This window comes from Ipomoea nil, unplaced genomic scaffold, assembly GCF_001879475.1.
Source record: "Ipomoea nil cultivar Tokyo-kokei standard unplaced genomic scaffold, Asagao_1.1 scaffold0276, whole genome shotgun sequence".
Taxonomy (NCBI): Eukaryota; Viridiplantae; Streptophyta; class Magnoliopsida; order Solanales; family Convolvulaceae; genus Ipomoea; species Ipomoea nil.
Window position 1 is genome coordinate 3022402 of NW_017616704.1, and position 19516 is coordinate 3041917.

At 38.4% G+C, this 19516-nt stretch overlaps 4 protein-coding genes across 6 annotated transcripts; 2 read left to right on the forward strand and 2 right to left on the reverse strand.

Annotated features, from left to right (window-relative positions):
• The first annotated feature begins 55 nt into the window (after positions 1-55).
• LOC109154877 (G-type lectin S-receptor-like serine/threonine-protein kinase CES101) lies at positions 56-3710 on the forward strand. Of its 3 annotated transcripts, XM_019302623.1 has the most exons (8): positions 56-545; positions 792-808; positions 1207-1398; positions 1683-1837; positions 2066-2276; positions 2627-2864; positions 2971-3121; positions 3243-3710. In XM_019302623.1, exons 1-6 carry the CDS (start codon positions 103-105, stop codon positions 2737-2739), a joined length of 1131 nt encoding a protein of 376 aa, XP_019158168.1. In that variant the 5' UTR covers positions 56-102; the 3' UTR covers positions 2740-2864; positions 2971-3121; positions 3243-3710. The 3 variants fall into 3 exon arrangements, with proteins under 3 accessions (XP_019158168.1, XP_019158161.1, XP_019158169.1); XM_019302616.1 differs by having other exon boundaries at positions 56-808; XM_019302624.1 differs by lacking the exons at positions 2627-2864; positions 2971-3121; positions 3243-3710 and having other exon boundaries at positions 56-808; positions 1683-1846; positions 1975-2156.
• LOC109155616 (G-type lectin S-receptor-like serine/threonine-protein kinase At4g03230) lies at positions 2776-3557 on the forward strand. The gene is made up of 3 exons (XM_019303238.1): positions 2776-2864; positions 2971-3121; positions 3243-3557. The coding sequence occupies exons 1-3, from the start codon at positions 2776-2778 to the stop codon at positions 3555-3557; spliced, it is 555 nt and encodes a 184-aa protein (XP_019158783.1).
• LOC109154891 (zinc finger CCCH domain-containing protein 39-like) lies at positions 3568-6646 on the reverse strand. Its single transcript, XM_019302632.1, has 3 exons — positions 6303-6646; positions 5072-5781; positions 3568-4120 (listed from the first exon to the last, which is right to left on the reverse strand). The coding sequence occupies exons 2-3, from the start codon at positions 5769-5771 to the stop codon at positions 3885-3887; spliced, it is 936 nt and encodes a 311-aa protein (XP_019158177.1). The 5' UTR covers positions 5772-5781; positions 6303-6646; the 3' UTR covers positions 3568-3884.
• Positions 6647-14196: 7550 nt separating this feature from the next.
• Positions 14197-16483, reverse strand: LOC109154562 (protein PGR). The gene is made up of 5 exons (XM_019302342.1): positions 16233-16483; positions 16025-16138; positions 15534-15756; positions 14754-15002; positions 14197-14429 (listed from the first exon to the last, which is right to left on the reverse strand). Exons 1-5 carry the CDS (start codon positions 16376-16378, stop codon positions 14298-14300), a joined length of 864 nt encoding a protein of 287 aa, XP_019157887.1. The 5' UTR covers positions 16379-16483; the 3' UTR covers positions 14197-14297.
• Between the last annotated feature and the right edge of the window lie 3033 nt (positions 16484-19516).

Here is a 19516-nt window from a genome sequence, read left to right on the forward strand (position 1 = left end):
CTGCGAGACGACGGGAATTTAGTCCTGACGGCATCGGCAAACGGAAGCCGCCATCTTTGTTGGCAGAGCTTTGATCATCCCGGCAACGTTTTCTTCCCCGGGATGAAGCTTGGGCTGTCAGGCACTGATACACAAACGCCGTCTAATCGCGCCCTCACGTCGTGGATAAGCGACGGAAATCCTTCTCCGGGGGGGTTTGAGTTGGGGATGAATCCAAACCAGACAAACGAGTTGATTATCAAGCGAAGAGGGGTTGTTTATTGGAGAAGTGGGGAGTGGAAGCGCCAAAATTTCACTTTTCTTGATTTCCCGGCGGGTTCCGGTGCCAACATGACCAATTACTCCAGTGCCAAAAAGGCCTATTTTAGCCTTTCCGGTGGCTCTCAGGTGGGAAATGGATACAGTTTCATTCGACTAAACTCCCGTGGAGGAATCGACGCGTTCATCTGGAACGCGACGACTAAAACTGTTGAGCCACTGGTGGTGGTCGTGTGTGACCCTGATGAAGCGCTCCGCCGTAGAGTTGCCCTGTCCGGCGGCTGCTCTGCGCTGCAAACGTATGGCTGCGGCGGCGGAGAACGGTTCAATCAGACTACAGGATCCATCCCAGAAGCTCTGTGGCACTATTTGTACGACCCCAGCAAAGGCCTCAGTGATTGCCAGCAGATTTGCCGGGAAAATTGCTCCTGCTATGCCTACACTACGGCCTTACCTAATGGAACTGCCTGCAAATTTTCTTCTTCTCGCGTGTACCGCCGCACAAGTAAAGGAGAAATATTTTACTTTCGAATTGCTAGTAGTAAGAAGGGTGAGTTTTCTACCTTTAGCTGTAAACTTCCAGTAAACTTTCAAATTGTTACCATGGTCAAGTTATTTATGATTTTTAACCACTCATGATTCTTATCACTATTGAAAGTTAAAAGACCATGTGTAGTTAATTTGAATCACGGATGGTAACAATTTGAAATTTAAAAGGCTATAGGTGGTCAATTTAAAAATTTAGAATTAAACACGACAAAACTATTATAAGGCATATTCCATTAACTCTTTTTTCATCAAAGTTTGTTTAGAAAACAATTCGGAAGGGTCAAATCTAACAATAGGTGACTAGAGAATTGTTGGTATAAGGGCTAAGTTTATAGGGTTATAACTTTTAGCTAGTGGTAAGCAGTTGATCCTAACGAGAGTAATTTTCACATATTGTAGCACCCCCTCCTGCTTCTGCCCCTGCTCCGGCTATAGCTCCGGCAACTCCTGCCGAGCGGACTTGGAATTGGAGGAAGCACTTGGCGAGGTGGAAGCTTGCAGCAATAGTGAGCTTGGTGGTTGCAATTGTGATTGCCCTCTCAGCCGTCTCCATATTCAACCGTTTCAAAAAGAGAAGGGGCTATCGAAGAGGTACCTAATAATTTCTTGTTACTTTGAATGCATGTACAATTTTGAATTTCCTTATATTATTTTTGGAAAAAGATATTTGGGCAATGTATAATTCACAAATATGGATGTGGGTTCTTTTTTTGTACACCTTGAGGAAAAAAAATCATATCTATATATAATATATAACTTAAAATTATAAATTGATGTCACCCAACAACAAAATCTTGTAAATTTTAGATGCTATATAAATTAGAATGTCATAGTGGATATACGACTAATTATCAATACTATTACATGTTTTTCAGCTCAGAGTAAATTAACAGCAAAACAAGATTCAAAAATCACTGAGAAAGGAGATAACGAGTTACGGTTGTATAATTTAGCGACTATCAAAATTGCAACAGACTATTTTTCGAGAGGAAATATGCTTGGTCGAGGAGGTTTTGGAGTTGTATATTTGGTACATCTCTTTCCACTTAATACCTTGTACTTTCTTAAATATAGTTAAAAAGTATACTCATATCAATTTGGAGTGGCTAAGGAGGCCTCAATTGAGTTGGATAAGGAGACTTCATAATTTGGCTATATGAGTTGGTTTTTGCTATGAATAATTTTATTATACTCATGCCCTATCACATGATTATAGATGGATAAACGTTTATTTTGTCTAACTAGAATTTTTGATTAGGGTAAATTGGCAAATGGAGAAGAAATTGCAGTAAAAAGGCTATCAAAATTGTCTGGGCTTGGAGTTGAGCAATTCCATAATGAAGTTGTCTTGATATCAAAATTACAACATCGGAACCTAGTTAAGATATTGGGTTGTTGTATGGAAGAAAATGAGTGCATATTAATATATGAGTACTTGCCAAATAAGAGCTTGGATTCAATACTTTTTGGTACGTCAACATACTTTTCTTACCTTTATTTTTTACTTTTCCTCATCTAGTTAGAAAATTTTGTCTCTGCTCGCAAGAGTTTAGCTCAATGGTTCGGTGGACAGTATTTAGGAGAAGAGACTAAGGTTCGAACCTTAGCGGCGGCAGTGTAGAGATTATGCTCAAAGTGGGCATGCAAATCTCTTGTACGCACCAGCATTTGGCCCTATTTGTTGAACCATTGAGCCATCGTGATTTACATCCTCTCAAATGCTCTGGCTGGGATGTGGAGAGCCCTTTGGATTTTACAATTACTTATAATGATTTGTGACTTGTGAGATATCTAATAATCTAATATATATTTCAAACAGATCCAACAATACGAGCATTGCTTTGCTGGAAAACACGTATTAACATCATCCAAGGAGTTGCGCAAGGACTTTTATATCTCCATACCTATTCTAGGTTAAGAGTCATACATTGAGATTTAAAAGTAAGCAACATTTTATTAGATAAAGACATGAACCCAAAGATTTCTGACTTTGGCATTGCCAAAATCTTTGGAGATGACGAAACTCGGGCAATAACCCAAAGAATTATTGGGATATAGTAAGTTATTTGTTTGTTTTTTCCCTTGTTTCATAGTCACAGAATATATGCTGAATTGGATGCATTCTAATGTACTTCTTCTATGCCTATGTTTGTTTTGAAATAGCGGTTACATGTCTCCTGAGTATGCGATGGACGGACTTTTCTCTGTAAAATCTGATGTTTTTAGTTTTGGAATCATGACCCTTGAAATTATAAGTGGAAAAAAAAATGTTGGGTTCTATAATCCAAATCGCGTTTCAAACTTAATTGGACAGGTGAGTACCCATGATTAACCAATTATTTTCTCTCATATCTCTTTCATCTTTTGTTCTTTGTTCTCTGTTACCACTTTAATTGAAGTGATTGCACTGAAGACAATTTACTAACAAACTTTAGGCATGGCAACTGTGGTGCGAGGGGAAAGCTATTGAATTGGTAGATTTCACAATACGCGAAACAGTTTTAGAAGATGAAGCCACGAGGTATACGCAACTAGGTTTGTTACGTGTTCAAGAAATTCCGAAAGATAGACCAGACATGTCAGATGTGATATCTATGATTATGCAAGAATCAACAGATCTTCCTACTCCCCGACAACCAGCTTTCTCTGCTGTCATGGGTCTTAATAAATCGAACAGTGATTGTTCAACAAGTACAAAACCTAGTTGTAGTAGCAATGAGGTGACTATTTCTAGAGTAGAAGGTCGATGAACATACGAAATTTGTGACCTTCAAACTTAAACTCCTCATACTTGAACTAACGTCTTTTAGACTTTTGGTGATAGAAAGTAATATTTGAAAATCCATGTACCTATGGTGTATTTTCCAAAATAATACAGTAATTTGCTTCTCTACAAGAAAAAACTAGTATCCAATTGTTGATACAAAATGAGCATTTGCCAATCATTATAATGGGGGCAGATCAGATATTGAGAAAAAGGGTTTCATCCATCTTTTACTTGAATGCCTATTATCCCTTGGGGATGTATATTGAAATGAGAAACAGACTGAAAACAGGACTATCTCAGAATCTCAGAATCATACCAAAAGGTGAGGTGGATTTGCTTCATCAATCCAATCACCATAAATTCCACTGATTTTCTTTGTCAACTTCCATAAATGAAACTTCTTGGCCCCTTGCTCATCTTTCCAAGCCACTTGATTAGCACGAAATGAATCGCCGCCTGCTGCAGCAATAGAGAGAGGCTCGATCGGAACGGGGGGAAAGTTTGTCGCTTCCCCAGTGTCACTTCTGCCACTGAATGCCTGCAACTCTGTCAACACATATATTCAAGCATCGCATCAGACTTTTAGAGCCTAGGAACATCCAAATACCACTTAACATTGCGACAAGAAAACATCAGTTTACTTTGAAGGACAAAGAACATAGATTTGGTGAAAGAACTAGAAAGCCAACATCAATAAAGCATTCAACAATGTTAATGATTTGTAACGCAAATGATTGCAAGGGTTAGAAATCATTCTCGTTTCAATGCACATATTCTTGTTTCACTCTTATCCCACAATTACCTTCTGTTTTCTTCATGGTTGAAAAAATCGCTAGGCGCTCATCGGGCGCTCGGGAAGCGCCTAGCGCCTAGGGCGCCTAGGCGGGGATTAATCGGTGCCTAGGCGCCCGTGAATATTTTATTTTTAAAATTTTTTTTTTAATTTTTTAAAACTTGATAATTATAAACTATTTAATACTTTAATAGTTAATACTAAAATATTAAATATTAACTTAAAAAACATCTAGAGTTTGAACAATTTAGGGTTATTTCGTTCAAAACGATGTCGTTTTGAGTGAAATAACTCATTTAAAAAAGAATGGAACAATAGTTAATCGGCCGACTAGACGACCTAGTCGGCGCCTAGGCGGCCTAGTCGATGCCTAGGAGGCCTAGGCGGTCAGCGCCTAGGCGGCTTAGACGGTACTTAGGCGGCCTAGTCGGCCGCCTAGCCAGTCAGTCGCCTAGACCATCGATTATGGTGATACGCTAGGCGGTCGGCCAGCGCCTAGCGCCTAGGTGCCGATTAATCGGTGCCTAGGCGGATTTTTGCAACATTGGTTTTCTTCATATCAAACATGAAATGGATTTTGTCTATTACTGACAAATAATGACAATTGATCTGAAATAAGCAATAAGGAAGGGATAATCTTGCTGGACAGATTAATGATAATAACCAGCGATTCCGAAGTAATTATACAGACATCGTTTGCTTACCTGATTGTCCATGAGCATAGTGGCATCTCTCTCCAAAGGGACATTGGCCCATGATCTCATATTTGCTACATAGCCTTTTTTTCCAAAACGCAAGTTTAGGTCGATGAATGTCTGGATCAGCACTTGCATGCTTGTGACTCTCAAGCTGATCAGAATCACTTCGCCTTGCCGTGATACAATTTGTAGTTCCTATGGTTATTGCATTACTTTCCATACGATCTTTCACCATATCACTCCTAAATTTTGGTGGGCGTTCGTGAAGAAAATTACAGTTTTCTCCGTATGGACACTCCTCACCATTGTAAAACTTCTTGCAAATTTTCACCCTCGGTATTATCTTCTGATCATCATTCCAACTACCTGCAACTCTGTCCTTTTCACGGACAAGATCCTGCCAATTGGGAGGAGGCTCTCGCAGATCATCAGCACCATGAGCAAATGTGCAATGCTCACCATTCCTACACTTCCCTTCCAAAAACTTTGCACACACGCGTGTCTTATAAAATATATGGCCAGTTCCTTTTCCCGGAATATTTGGTAAATTAACCCTCGGATTCATAGGTGGGAAAGAGGCTGAACTCAGTTGGTTGTTTTCTGAATTCCTCCGTCTTTTAAATGGCGGTGCATGATCAAATTGAGGATTCAACTCAGATTGTTCTTGGTTCAGTAGTATTGGTGGAGGAGGATCAGGAAAGCTCATTCTCTTCTTCCTGATGAAGTATTAAGTAAAGGTTGAATTTTTGACATGTAAACCAAAAAAAAAAAATCTCTAACAAGAGTAATTCATAACAAATACTAATCCATTCAAAACAATGACTATAAACAATAATCAATATCACTAAATTAAGCTTATAACAAAGCCAGACTAATACAATACTTAACAATGAAGAACCAACAATTTTCATAAATTAAAATTTCACAAATCAAAAGACTCTAAAAAAGAAAAAACATATAAAGATAAATGATCAATGAAGAACAACCAGAAGATTAATTTCAAAAGGGAAAAGAACTAAAAATCTAGCCAAAGCCAGACTTTCTTGAGAATGACAATGCTTAAAATATATTTTTTCATTGGCATTTCAATGAAGAAAAACAAAATCACATTAAGAATAAACGATCAATCGGGAATCACCAGCTGACTAATTCTGAAAAAATCAAAATTCCCATATCAAAATTGGCGGCTAAAACAAAATGAGAGCACAGAAACCCAAGCAATGCAGGACAAGCAAACCTGAAAACTATGTCGTTTTGATCAGTTTCAAGAACGCCTAGATGAAAGCCTCCGCTAAAACTTAATTCTTTTGGAAGAAAACATCAAACCTCCAGATTGAAATTTGAATAAAAATGACTGATCAGAGTTCTGAACTTTGTGCCGATGTTAATATTTATACGTACGTGTGTATATTTGTCCTTGAATATCAGTAAATCCTTTTTCTTTTAAAAGGTTGGACTTCTAATTTTCTTTTATCTTTTATTACATAAACGTTAAAAATGAAGATAAATGGAAGCCCTAGCGGCAGCTTAATCGACGATTAAAAACCAAAATAGATTTTATCCAGAAACCCTAAAACCCCAGAAACGGCTAAACCCCAAAACAGTTTCCAAAATCTTTATTATATGGAAAATTAATAATTATAGGATTATCTTACAAATCTTTTCTGTACGTTTCTTTTTTATTTTGTTGTGGGACCTCAACCTTCATAGCTAATATCGACCACTTTAGGCTATTTTATCTCTATAATACTTTCTCATTTAGAAATAGAGTTCTATTACATCAACTTTCAAATTTTACTCTCTAAATTTTACCAATCATTGTACCATGGATGAGGTTCTATAGTGCACTGTAGACCTTGGTCCTAAACGGCGTAATTTTGAATTTTAATTTTGACGGAGATCGTTTATTGTTCAATTCACGTTACAGTTTTTTTTTTTTTTACGGTAAAGTATGTGTACGTGTCTCGTGTTATGCATTTCTATGTCTCATGTTATGCAATTCTGTACATTAAACGTATTGATTCTGTACTTGAAATAAAGTGAATATAACATGCACTTTTGTGTCAGTCTAAGGCGTTTTTGTGTCTTATGTTATTAAATTTTGTACCTTAAGAATATTGATTTTGTACCTGAACTAAAGTAATTATAAAACATGTGTATGTGTCTTGTATTACGCGTCTATGCGTTTCATATATGCAATTCTGTACCTTAAGCGTATGGATTGTGTACCTGAGATAGATTAGTAGTTGTGTAACACTAATTTTACGAATTTATATCTTACGGAGTATATTATGAAATTATGTGTCTAAATGACATATGTTATCTACATAAATTAGATTTCAGAATAAGTAAATATATAACATGTGTATGTGTCTTGTGTTGTGAGTTTTTGTGTTTCGTGTTATGAAATTCTATATCTTAAGAGTATTGATTATGTATCTAGAATAAATTAAAATTTGTGTTAAAACATGAGAAACGAGAAACTATAAAATCTGTTAAAGCTTAAATATCAAAACGACATCGTTTTTGATGGGTTATGGACGAAGCGTTATGCCATGGAACCGTGTTCACCATTCATGGTGAACACGGTTCCAACGGTGTTAGTACACCGTTATCTTTTTTTTTTTTTTTTCTTTCTTAATTAATTGCGTGACTTTTCTTCTTCATTTTCACATTTTGCGGTTTCACTTTAATTTGAGTTGAACAATGATTTCGGACATTCATAAATTAAGAATTCATGCCTGCACATTCACTTTGGAACCATGCCTACACATTTCCGTCCGAAATCACGGACATTCATAAATTATGAATCCATGCCTGCACATTCACTTTGGAACGATGCCTACACATTCACTTTGGAACCATGAGATTATGAATTTTCTGTTATAAGATTATGAATTTTCAGTTATGAGATTATGAATTTTCTGTTATGCGATTATGAATTTTCTGTTATGCGATTATGAATTTTCTGTTATAAGATTATGAATTTTATGAAAATTCATAATCTCATAACAGAAAATTCATAATTTGATCAACTCGCGCCGTTAACTCCACATCCGCAAATTTTTTTTTTTTTGCCTAAAAACGACGTCGTTTGGCCTTGTGTTCACCATTCTCGGTGAACACGTTTCCAGGGCATAATTTGCCGTTATGGACCCAATGGACTAAGGCCCAAGAAGAATAATCAAACAAGAAGGCCTGGCCCAGATGATTGGGCCAAAAGGGTGATGTATATTAACGGACGGAGGCCTAACCAACCAATAGTTATGTTGTGCAACCGTGTGCACCATGCATGGTGCACACGGTTGCAAAACGACGTCGTTTTGACTAAAAACGCGCGTCCCATTTAAAAAAAAAAATCAATTTCGATTCCCCTCAACAGCATTATGTTGTTCATTCATTGTGGATTTTTAGTTCATTCATTGGGGATATTTAGTTCATTCATTGTAGATATTTAGTTCATTCATTCTGGATTTTTAGTTATTCATTCACTGTGGATATTTAATTCATTCATTGTGGATATTTAGTTCATTCATTATGGATATTTAGTTCATTCTTTGTGGATATATAATTCAAATTATGCACACAAAAATGCTATTGTCCGGAATCGAACCTGATTTTTTTTTTTTAAGTGGGACGCGCGTTTTAGGTCAAAACGACGTCGTTTTTGCAACCGTGTGCACCAGACATGGTGCACACGGTTGCACGACATAATTTGCGCTGACCAGCGAAGTGGGCTGGCCGAGCCCAGGACTCAGTTTAAGTAATGGCTGAGTCCTAGGCAGTCGGCCCTCGCGAGGAGTTGGCCTTCGACAGTGCCGTTGGGCCATAAATGCAGAAGATGACCGTTCCACCAAAGAGATATAACAGTCGAGCAACGACTCTTAGCCATAATTGTTATTCATTGTAAGCCTTAATCAAGGCATTTAAATCTCTTCCTTTAAAACTCCAACTTCCCCTTGTATAAATAGGTGAGGAGGAAATCGGAAAAGGGGGGACATTGGATCTACTGCAAATATAGCACAATATTAGCAAAATACATATCAAACTTCTTGTTTATTTTCCAGTTTTTTTTTATTTATTCTTCCGGTGAATCCACCAACTCTTTAGTTGTGTTGGACCTTCGTGGGCTGTCAAAAGTCCTAAAACCAACACTGGCGCCGTCTTTGGAGATCGTGGCAAAAGGTCGCGTTTATATCTTTGATTGAGCAATTCGGAAGATCCATTAGTTTGCTAGATTTCGCTAGAAGAAAAGTTTGAAAAATGACGGGAGAACCAAGACATACCTCTAGGGACAGCTAGGCTGGAAGGGACCTACGTGAAGGGTTAAGCCGCCCAAATTCGCGAGAGCAAGGGAGAAGCCCTCCGCCACCAGAGGAACGCCCACCGCCGCCGGCAGCGATACTCGCTCAAGCGCCGCTGATTCCACTCACCCCGACCTTGATTGAGGCAATCGCCCAGGCTGTGGACGTAGCTCGTGGGCAGGCGGCTCCGTCGCCTCCCTAAACACCCCTTGCACTGCCGAATCACCGCAGCCGACCCGTGGGACAGGGAGATCAGAATGATAGAGGTCAAGATGACAGGAAGAGCCAGTAGGCCCAGTCTGTGTACTCGTGACTAGGCCCCGAAGCCACTCGACGATCTGCCCGGGGAATGCTGGGTGAACGGGTCTCCCTCCAAGTCTCGCCAATCCGGCAGACCGAGGAAGTTGCTGGAGAGGCCGTGTTCGCCCCTCTGACCAAATCACAAAGTCGGCGAAGACGAAGAAAGGAAGCTGCAACGAAAAGGAGAATCTCCTTTGAAGGAGAAGAAAGTACCGAGTCTACGGGCAATCGGTCGCCGACTCCAGTGAAGTAGCGAACTTGGCACGAGATGTCCGAGACCTGAAGGATTGGTTGGGGAAAAAGTCCAAATCACCCGGCTAGGTTCTACTCACTGCGCTGTCTTTCTCAGCCAAGATAATGGCTTATAAGATACCCGGGGATTTCAAATTCTCGGAGCAGGCCACCTTCGATGGGACCGGAGACCCCCGAGAGTACCTCATGACCTACCAAGCGAAGATGCAGGTCTTGGGAGTTAAGGATCCACTCATTGGCCACGCTTTCTTGCCGACATTGAAAGGATCGGCACAGAGATGATTGGTATCCTTACCACCTCACTCAGTCAATAGTTTCGAAGAGCTGGCCGACTGATTCATGAGCCACTATGCAGCCAATATCCAACCTCAACGAGACCTGACGCATCTCTCGGACATTCACCAAGAGGAGGGCGAGTCGTTAAAAGCATATTTGGCAAGGTGGCAGGCTGAAGTGCAATCAATAGAGGGAATAGAGGACCGGACCGCTTTGACCTTCTTCATCGAGTCATTGCATTCTGGAAGGTTGTACACCGACCTCCGTGACAATCGACCCAAGACTTATGCCGACGCCGTGCACTTGGCAAACAAGAGGGCCAATACAGTTGAGGCAGTTAAATATAAAAGGCAACATGAGATGGGAGGAGCCTCTGGGGCCAAGCGAGCGAAAAGCGAAGGGAAAGAAAGACATCAGAGCGAGTGACCCTACCGAGTCGAGGGAAGGCGGGCTTCCGACCAGACGGGCGCCCCCAGTTATCAACCGACCTACGCGCAACTTGTGCAAGCCGTCCTCGCAAGCGACCGTTGCGGCTGCTCTCGTCATCGCCATGGATATCAGTGGAACAGTAGTTCGGCGAATCCTCGTCGACACGGGCAGTAGCGTTAACATTTTATACACGGAGACCTTCAACAAGCTAGGGTTGGCTCGCAAAAAGTTGACCCCGATAAGGACGCCACTCGCAGGATTCACGGGAGACTCCATAGAGGCCGAAGGTTCAATCACTCTGCCTGTAGAAGTGGGAACTTATCCCAACATCCGAAAGTTGGACATGATGTTTGTGGCCGTAAACCTAACCTGCTCCCACAACATGATTTTGGGACAACGCGGGCTGGAAGACTTGGGAGCACTCATCTCTATCGAACATCTGTGTCTAAAATTCCGCACGCCGACTGGAATAGGTGCTGCACGGTGCAACCAAAGGGCGACACGAGACTGCTATCTCCAGGCTTGCTAACAAATCGACCGACAAGAGATGAGAACCCACGAGATTACAGAGCAAAATTAGAAGGAAATCGTGCCGGAACGGCCCGAGCCCACCATGGAACTGGAGGAAGTCGAGATCGACCCTACACGCCCCGAAAGGCGAGTGTGAATTGGAGTCGGTCTGACCCCAGAGGTCTGGCGGGAAGTAATCCGAGTTCTCAAGGAAAACCGATTGGTCTTCGCTTGGAGCCCCGAGGATATGCCTGGTGTAGACTGTTCTATCATCTCACACAAACTCGCGGTGGATCCGAGTTGCAAGCTCGTGATCTAGAAAAAAGAGATACTTGGCCAACGATCGACGAGAGGTCGTCAAAAGGGAGGTGGAGACACTTGTGGCCTACATCCGGGAAGTAAAATACCCGGACTGGTTGGTTAACGTGGTCCTAGTGACCAAACCACCTGCTTGGAGAATGTGTGTCGATTACATGGATCTCAATAAGGCTTGTCCTAAGGATCCTTTCTCCTTGCCAAGAATTGATCAGCTGGTAAATGGAACAGCTGGGTCGGCACTGTTGAGTTTTATGGATGCTTTCCGGGGATATCATCAAATTTACATGCACCCCGCGGACGTAGAGAAGACTGCCTTCATTACTCCTGATGGGGTATATTGTTATTAGGTTATGCCTTTTGGGCTTAAGAACGCAGGAGCGACTTACACTCGGATGGTATCAAAATTATTTCACAAGCTGTTGGGAAAGACCATGGTAGCCTATGTGGATGACATGCTAGTCAAAAGCAAAGAGGACTCAGATCATGCCCAAAGCTTGGCCGAGTGCTTCGCAGTCATGTTGAAATACAATCTCAGGCTAAATCCTAAGAAATGTGCATTCGTTGTGCAAGGAGGAAAATTCCTGGGATATATGGTCACTAAAAGAAGAATTGAGCCTAATCCAAAGAAGGTCAAAGCTATCCTAAATATGCAGCCGCCCGGGTCACTGAGGGACATGCAGAGATTGACAGGTCGGTTGGCAGCTCTAAATCGATTTTTGTCCAAATTAGCTGATAAAGCACTCCATTTCTTTGAAGCTAAGAAGAAGAGAGAAGGGTTCGACTCATCAGACGAGTGTCAACAATCTTTAGAAGAGTTGAAAAGGTACTTGCTCGCTTCGCCTTTGCTCTCTACCCCACGAGAAGGAGAGCCTCTTTATTTGTATCTGGCCGCCTCCCAAAGGGCGGTTAGTTCGGTACTCGTACGAGAGGAAAATCAGGCCCAGCACCAGTCTACTTTGTGAGCCGTGCCCTTAAAGCATCCGAAATAAGTTACACCCCTTTGGAGAAGGTCATATACGCGTTGGTGGTTACGGCATGCCAATTGGTACCCTACTTCCAGGCTCATGCCATCCGGGTTCTCACGGATCAACCTTTGGGAGGGATACTAAGAAACCCGGCATCTTTGGGTAGATTGGTAAAGTGGGCTGATAAGAGTCAAATGATGCTAGTTTTTTAAAGCACTTTGAGGGAGTTTTTTACATGTTTTAGCCTTAAAGTCGTGTGTTTTATAGCAAATTATCTTAAAAACGCGATTTAGCACAGAGATATCTTCCTAATCATACTTTTTGTGTTTTTAGGAATTTTTGGACAAGAAAAGTGAAAAGGGAAGATCAAAAACGCAAAATATGGGAAGGCACACGGCAAGGCATAAGTCACGCCCGTGTCACGGCGTGACGGAAACATGAGGCACGAGAGAGTCGTCACACAGCAGCTACGCGTAAAGGCGGAGGAAAGGGGAATTATTCCCATTTACAACACCTTCACGGCGTAAGAGGTTGCGTGACAAGGCAGGGCAAAGACGCGCGCGGATGAGGGAAATTATTTCCCACTTACACACCACCTTCACGGTGTAAGGAGCAACGTGACCAGGCAGCAGAGCGGACGACGCGCGAAGCAATTAATCCACATTTACGCACGCGTCACGCCGTGACGGGTAGCGTAAATGGGGAGCCAAACTTGTCAAAAAGGGAGAGGCGAGAAAGGCTGAGGAGATATTTTTGGAAAATTCCACATTCCATTTTTTTTTTACACTTTCTCAATTCTAGAGAGAGAAACATTCATAGTTAACTAGGGTTCTTAGATCTAAAGAAGATTTGTGAAGATCTACACATCATCTTGAAGGAAATTGATGCAATTGGAGAATCTTGTGTTGGTACAATCCTTTCTCGATCATTTGATTGCTATAATTGTGCTTATATTCATGGGTTGTTCTAGCTTAAACACGGCTAGAGAAAGAGAAAGTAGGGGAGGCCATCCAAGGAGAGTAGCAGCTAAGAATGAGCACATAGTGGTGCGTGGAACAAACAAAGGGAACATCATCACTAAAACTGTGGTACACCACAGTGATATAAACCAAGAGTTGCCACCTTTGCGGATTCTGGAATCACAGGCACATAACGATCCACCAGATTTAGGAGGTCCCAGTCAAACTGCGATACCTCTACCAAATGATGCAATGGAGGTTGATGGTAATCAAGCCAATGTTCAGACTTGGAGGCCGGCTGCCATGAAATGCACTGTTTTGAACTGCCAAGGGTGTGGAGGGATTATTAGAGACGAGACTGGGAAGTGGCTACATGGCTTCACCCATGGCATTGGCTCTTGCCCAGCAATAGGAGCTGAGGCGTGGGCACTGCTCAAAGGAATCTAGCTGGCTCACCACCTTTGACTCAATAATGTGATCTTTGTAAGCGACTTGAAAGATTTAGTCGAGGGTGTTCTAAATGGTAAAATCCTGAGAAATTTGGCAGACATTATCATCTCAGCCTGTACCCTTTTTCTCTGAGGTGAGGTTTTCTAAACAAGTAGTTATTGATGTTTTTGGAGTCCCATTATGGTGTCATCTGATGTAATAGCTTATATAGCCTGTATACTTAGGTATCCCATTCCTTTAAGATCTAAAAAAAAAATATGAACAAAAAAATCAAAACAAAAATCTAAAGGTATTAATCCAAACTTAAAAATTAGATTACCAATAAGATACAATGATACTCCGTTTTAATTAGTGAATGAGAATTTTAATTGAAGGAGTAATCAAATGCCATAGTTGTGTTTTAAAAAGTTGTCAACCAAACACTAACTCACTTGGAACTGCTAGTAGCCTACTCAACAATCTCAGGGTTTCAGAATACAAATAAACTGGCAACCGAAAACACTGCTGATGTTATCAATATCGAGACTAGGTTGACAGCATTGTTGTCCAGAACACTAAGACCTGATATTTTCTTCACAGTTGGTCCTGGTTTGCTAACAACCTGCAAACATTACATACAACTCCAATTAACTTCAAATTTCATCTTATTATCCAAAAATTTACTCATGTTTGTTATGGGCTATGGTTTCCTTGATCTGTCCTTCCTCTCTACTGTACTCTACTCTACTCTACTATTTATATCGCCTTTCCCATTATACACTACACTGAATTAACTTGCAACAGATGGCTTCTGAATTAACTTGCTTTCATCTAAACTACTTTTACTTTTTTTTGGTATAGAGCAGTTAACGTAATAATACTGTAATAATGACAGTTCTACAAATAGATCTAGTTAGTTCAGTATCAAGGTGAGACAAAAGTTTACCTTATTGCGAATGGTGCAGAATCCACTGAACTGCAAAGTCGCTCCCAATAAAGAATCTACAAGACTTCCGAAGACTCCAGCCAGAGCAGATAGAGGTATAACTAATAGCTGTTTCAGAGCCACGCTGTAGGAGCATTTTGTTGTGAGAAATCCTAGGAGAACAAATGTTACTCCAATGACACTCCCTGCTGCTGCAGCTGCTAGAAGTCCTGCTCTTGTCACTCCGCCATTTGTGCCCCTCTTTACAGGCTGATCGTGGTAAAGAAGTAAGCAAGGATTCACCAAATCCAATAATGTAAAAGATGTGAATAGTTTATGCTCAAACAGAGTTGAAGAAGTAACAAAATACTGTGAATTTCCCAACAACCGTCCGCCTCAATTATTTTTCATAAAAGTTATGTAAAATAATCTCAAACAATTGTTCTAAAGTTTATATAGATAATGAAGAATTTGTACGAAATCCATCCTACAAAAGCTTGCACTCCACCACTCAATGTTCCGAAATAATACAATTCACATAATTTGTTGAGAGCTTCCTCTCCGAGTAAGTTGAAGCTTTTCATCAGTTATACTCAAACTTAGACCGCACACTGGTTTAACAGGCTAGTTCAATATACAAATACCAAAAGGGACTCATCAAATCAATTGCACAAACAGCAGATCAAAATAACATTGTACACTCCTTTAACTGGTGGAAGAAAGATGTGCCTCCTACCAATAACAGATCATAGTGGACGAACCATGAAAAATTAGAGATGATATCAAAGCATGATTATTTACCTTGAATGTTGTAATCAGTCGAGGTTGCTCGTCGCTTAGAATCCCAAGTTCTGAAGACCATGTGTCTCCATTGCAGCAGCAATAGTGACCAATAATACCTCCAATTAAAGAAGTGACAAGATATGAGTCATTTGAGTCGAGGCACTTGTCCTGCGAACCAATCAACTTCCATGAAATCAACACGAAGACGGTTGCAATGCCACTGTTGAACAGAACTTGAATCCTGTAACAGTAAATGGTTGTGAATAATCACAATTAAAATTAAAGGAACCGGAACATACAAATAAGTGAATAACTGAAACCCAAACTCACACCAATCAATTGAAGGATTTGTTCCTTCTCAACTAGAATCCATAAATTGATCATTTTACTACATATTTATATTTTAAATGCTCAACACATTATTTATTTAGGAAGTCAATGCATTTAAATTTGAAAAATACATAAAAATGAAAAATAAACCGCGAGAAAGGAGAAGATTAGGCTAGTACCAATTGCGCTGACCGCCCTCCTTAAATTCAGCATCGAGTTTTCGCTTTTTATCCTCTCCGAATCTCGTTAGCTTCGATGAAGTGAAGAAGAACATAAGCAGCATCGCTCCAAACCTTAATTTAAGGGCTAATCAATACACACATAAATGAATAACAATAAATTCAAAAGAAAATATATAGAAAGCATTAGCCACACACAGGCAAATACCTATAACTAACGGCGAAGTGAATAGACATAACCAGGAAACCGGCGACAGCACCGGAGAGGTCGAGAGATTTTCTCCTGTAAGCTCTGGCGGCGATTAATGTCGAAATTACGACGGCGACAATCGGCTGAACCGGAAGTTGTTCCATTTTTAGGCACGATTGTTACCGCCGGCGACAGAGAGGATAACTCCCGGCAGTGGGCAAAACAAATTGCAGGTATGGGTGTCCAGAGGAGCGAGTGGAGTTAGTTTTTATGTTAGTTGATGGAGAAGTAGCATGCCATTTTTGACTCCATATTATATTGATTTAAAAAAGATACCCGTAAATAATTAGGTATTTAGGTTTCCCCGTTTAGGGAAAAAAAAAAATTATGGAAAATGATAAATATATTCCTAGCTGTATCTAATTTTTATTCAGGGTTGTAAAAATCCGGCCTAGGCACCGAGTAATCGGCCGACTCGACCTTGTTAATTTTTTCTATTTATATGACATATACATATAATATGACATATATACATTCGTAGATTAGTTTGATACTTTCAATCTTTGGATGATTGAAGTATTTGGGTATTTCATTTGAGTTTTTTTTTTTTTTTAATATTCTTTTGATGTTATGACTTATGAATTGTCGTTATGACTTATGAATTGTCATTATGTCATTTATTTGGATGTGTTATTTGATTGAATGTTGAAAACAGCCTCATTAAAATTGTCAAATTGCAAGTCTGCTACTGTTTTTTTCGCAACCGCCTAGCGCCGCCTAGATTCCACCTAGGTGCCGACTAGGCGGCTCAGGCGCTAGGCGCTGCCCGGGCGCCCGACTAGCGCCCAGCGCCTACTGCAACCATGATTTTATTATTGGTAAAATATAGAAGAAATAAATAAAAACTATGATGTCAAGCAAGTTATACTCAGTTGGCACTTTGTAACTTTCTTGAGGAGAAGATCATAGTATAGAATTTCAGTGGTGGTGGAGTATTGACTTTTTGGACTGCAACAAATAGAAAAGATATAGAACAGATGCTATCTTGTAATAGAGTCAAAAGTACTTTAAAAAAAAAACGTTTTAAAAAAATAGGAATAAGGGTCAAATAAGCCACCCAACTGCACACCAAAGTGCAATTAGGTCATTGAACTCAAAAAAAATGCAATTGAGCCACTGAACAACACAAAAAAATACAATTTAGCCCAAAATGACTTGTTTACCTGGTGTAGCAAGTTACCGATTTTAAAATTAATTTTTTAAAATAATTTTTAATAAATAAATAATTAAAATATTTATAAAAAAAAAAACAAAAAAAAAAAAAACAGAAACTGGCCGCCATTTTAATTATTTATTTATTAAAAATTATTTTAAAAATTAATTTTAAAATTGGTATTTGGTACTTTAGGTAAACAAGTCATTTTGGGCTAAATTGCATGTTTTCGTGTTGTTCAATGGCTTAATTGCATTCTTTTTTAGTTCAATGGCCTAATTTCACTTTGGTGTGCAGTTGAGTGGCCTATTTGACCCTTATTTCAAAAGAATATAAGCATGTATATGCGACATCTATCTACTATACTAATAAGAGCCCAAGAGAGTTAGGCCTATAATGCATAGAAAAAATGGCGGTCAAATTTTTTAATCAAATGAATAGCTCAGATTGATCAGATTTTAATTTTTCCTTGAGATTTCCTAATTTATCCTTAATGAATATGATTATCCGTTAACTTTTCCGTTAAATATTATTTTTTCCGTTAATTTCTGTTAGTCACCGTTAACTTACTCATTGATTTCAATAAGAAAGGTCTTAGGTTCGAACCACATCCCAATCAAAGTTGGCGTAATTAGTACTCTATTTTACTCTTATTAAATTAAATTAAATAATAATTTAGTAGCTACAACAAAAAATAATACATATGCATTTCTTTAATTTAGAATTATGTGTCTACAATGTCATTATTCAAAAAAAATTATTCATTATCAATAAATTAAATAAGAGAAATAATTTCATTAGTTATATTGTCTTTATTTTTCTCCAATATAAAAACTTTTTACATTCAAAATTCAAATTCATCAATTGATTATATTCCCTACATTGTCCCTACAATGTCTTTATTAAAAAAAATTATTTATCAATAAATTAATTAAGAGAAAAAATTTCATTAGTTATATTGTCTTTATTTTTCTCTAATGTAAAAATTCTTTACATTCAAATTCATCAATTGATTATATTCACTACATTGTCTATTATCTTTTTTGTGCACTATTTTTTAATTAAATATCAAAGTTATAATACAAAATAATGCTATATATTTATTTACCAAGTATTTTATTAATATCATGAAAAAATTTAAAAAATTTAAATTAATAAAGCGAATTATATTAACTACTTGAGGGATTTGTTGACAAAGAGAGTATTCAAATCACACAACAAATTGAAGTAAGAAAATACCTCGCAATGTCCTTGTTTGACAATCAGTAGTTAGCAGTTAGCGTTAGCGGATTTGACTAGCGAATTATATCAACAGTTAGTAAAAAGATATTTGAAAAAAAATAGCTGTTTAAATTAACATTTAAAATGACCTAAGGGTATAATAATAATAATAATAATAATAATAATAATAATAATAATAATAATAATAATAATAATAATAATAATAATAATAATAATAATAATAATAATTACTTTAATAATATTTTTTTTAAAAAATATAGATGTGTTTTGGAGAAATCATTCTCAAAAACGTTAAGTGAAAATATTGTGAATTGCAATGTTTGTATTTTAAGTGGTTTGGAACAAATTGTTGCTTCAAACTGTTGAATAACCAAAACACTTTATTTAGCATTTTGATCTTTGGGTTACATCATATTTACCAATCATCCAATATCTTTGGGTTACATAATAATTAAAAATTTTAAATTTTTACTACATCAAAATTCCTTAAATTAGGAATTTCTTTATCCATAATAATTTATTCAACAATAATGGTTGAACTAAATGAACCATTACATATTTAAATAAACAAATTAGACATTAAATTACTTTTGTTGAACTTCTCATATATAATCTTGCATTTATATAATTTCAAGTATTTATTTAATTATAAACATTGGGTAGAAAAAATGACCGTCAACAAATGAATAGTTTAGATTGTTCAGATTTTAATTTTTCCTTGAGATTTTCTAATTTATCCTTAATTATATGATTATCCGGTCCATTAATTTTTCCATTAAGTACCGTTAATTCACCGTTAGTCTAATTCTAATATTAAAGTCTAATATAAAATTTTAACTACAACATT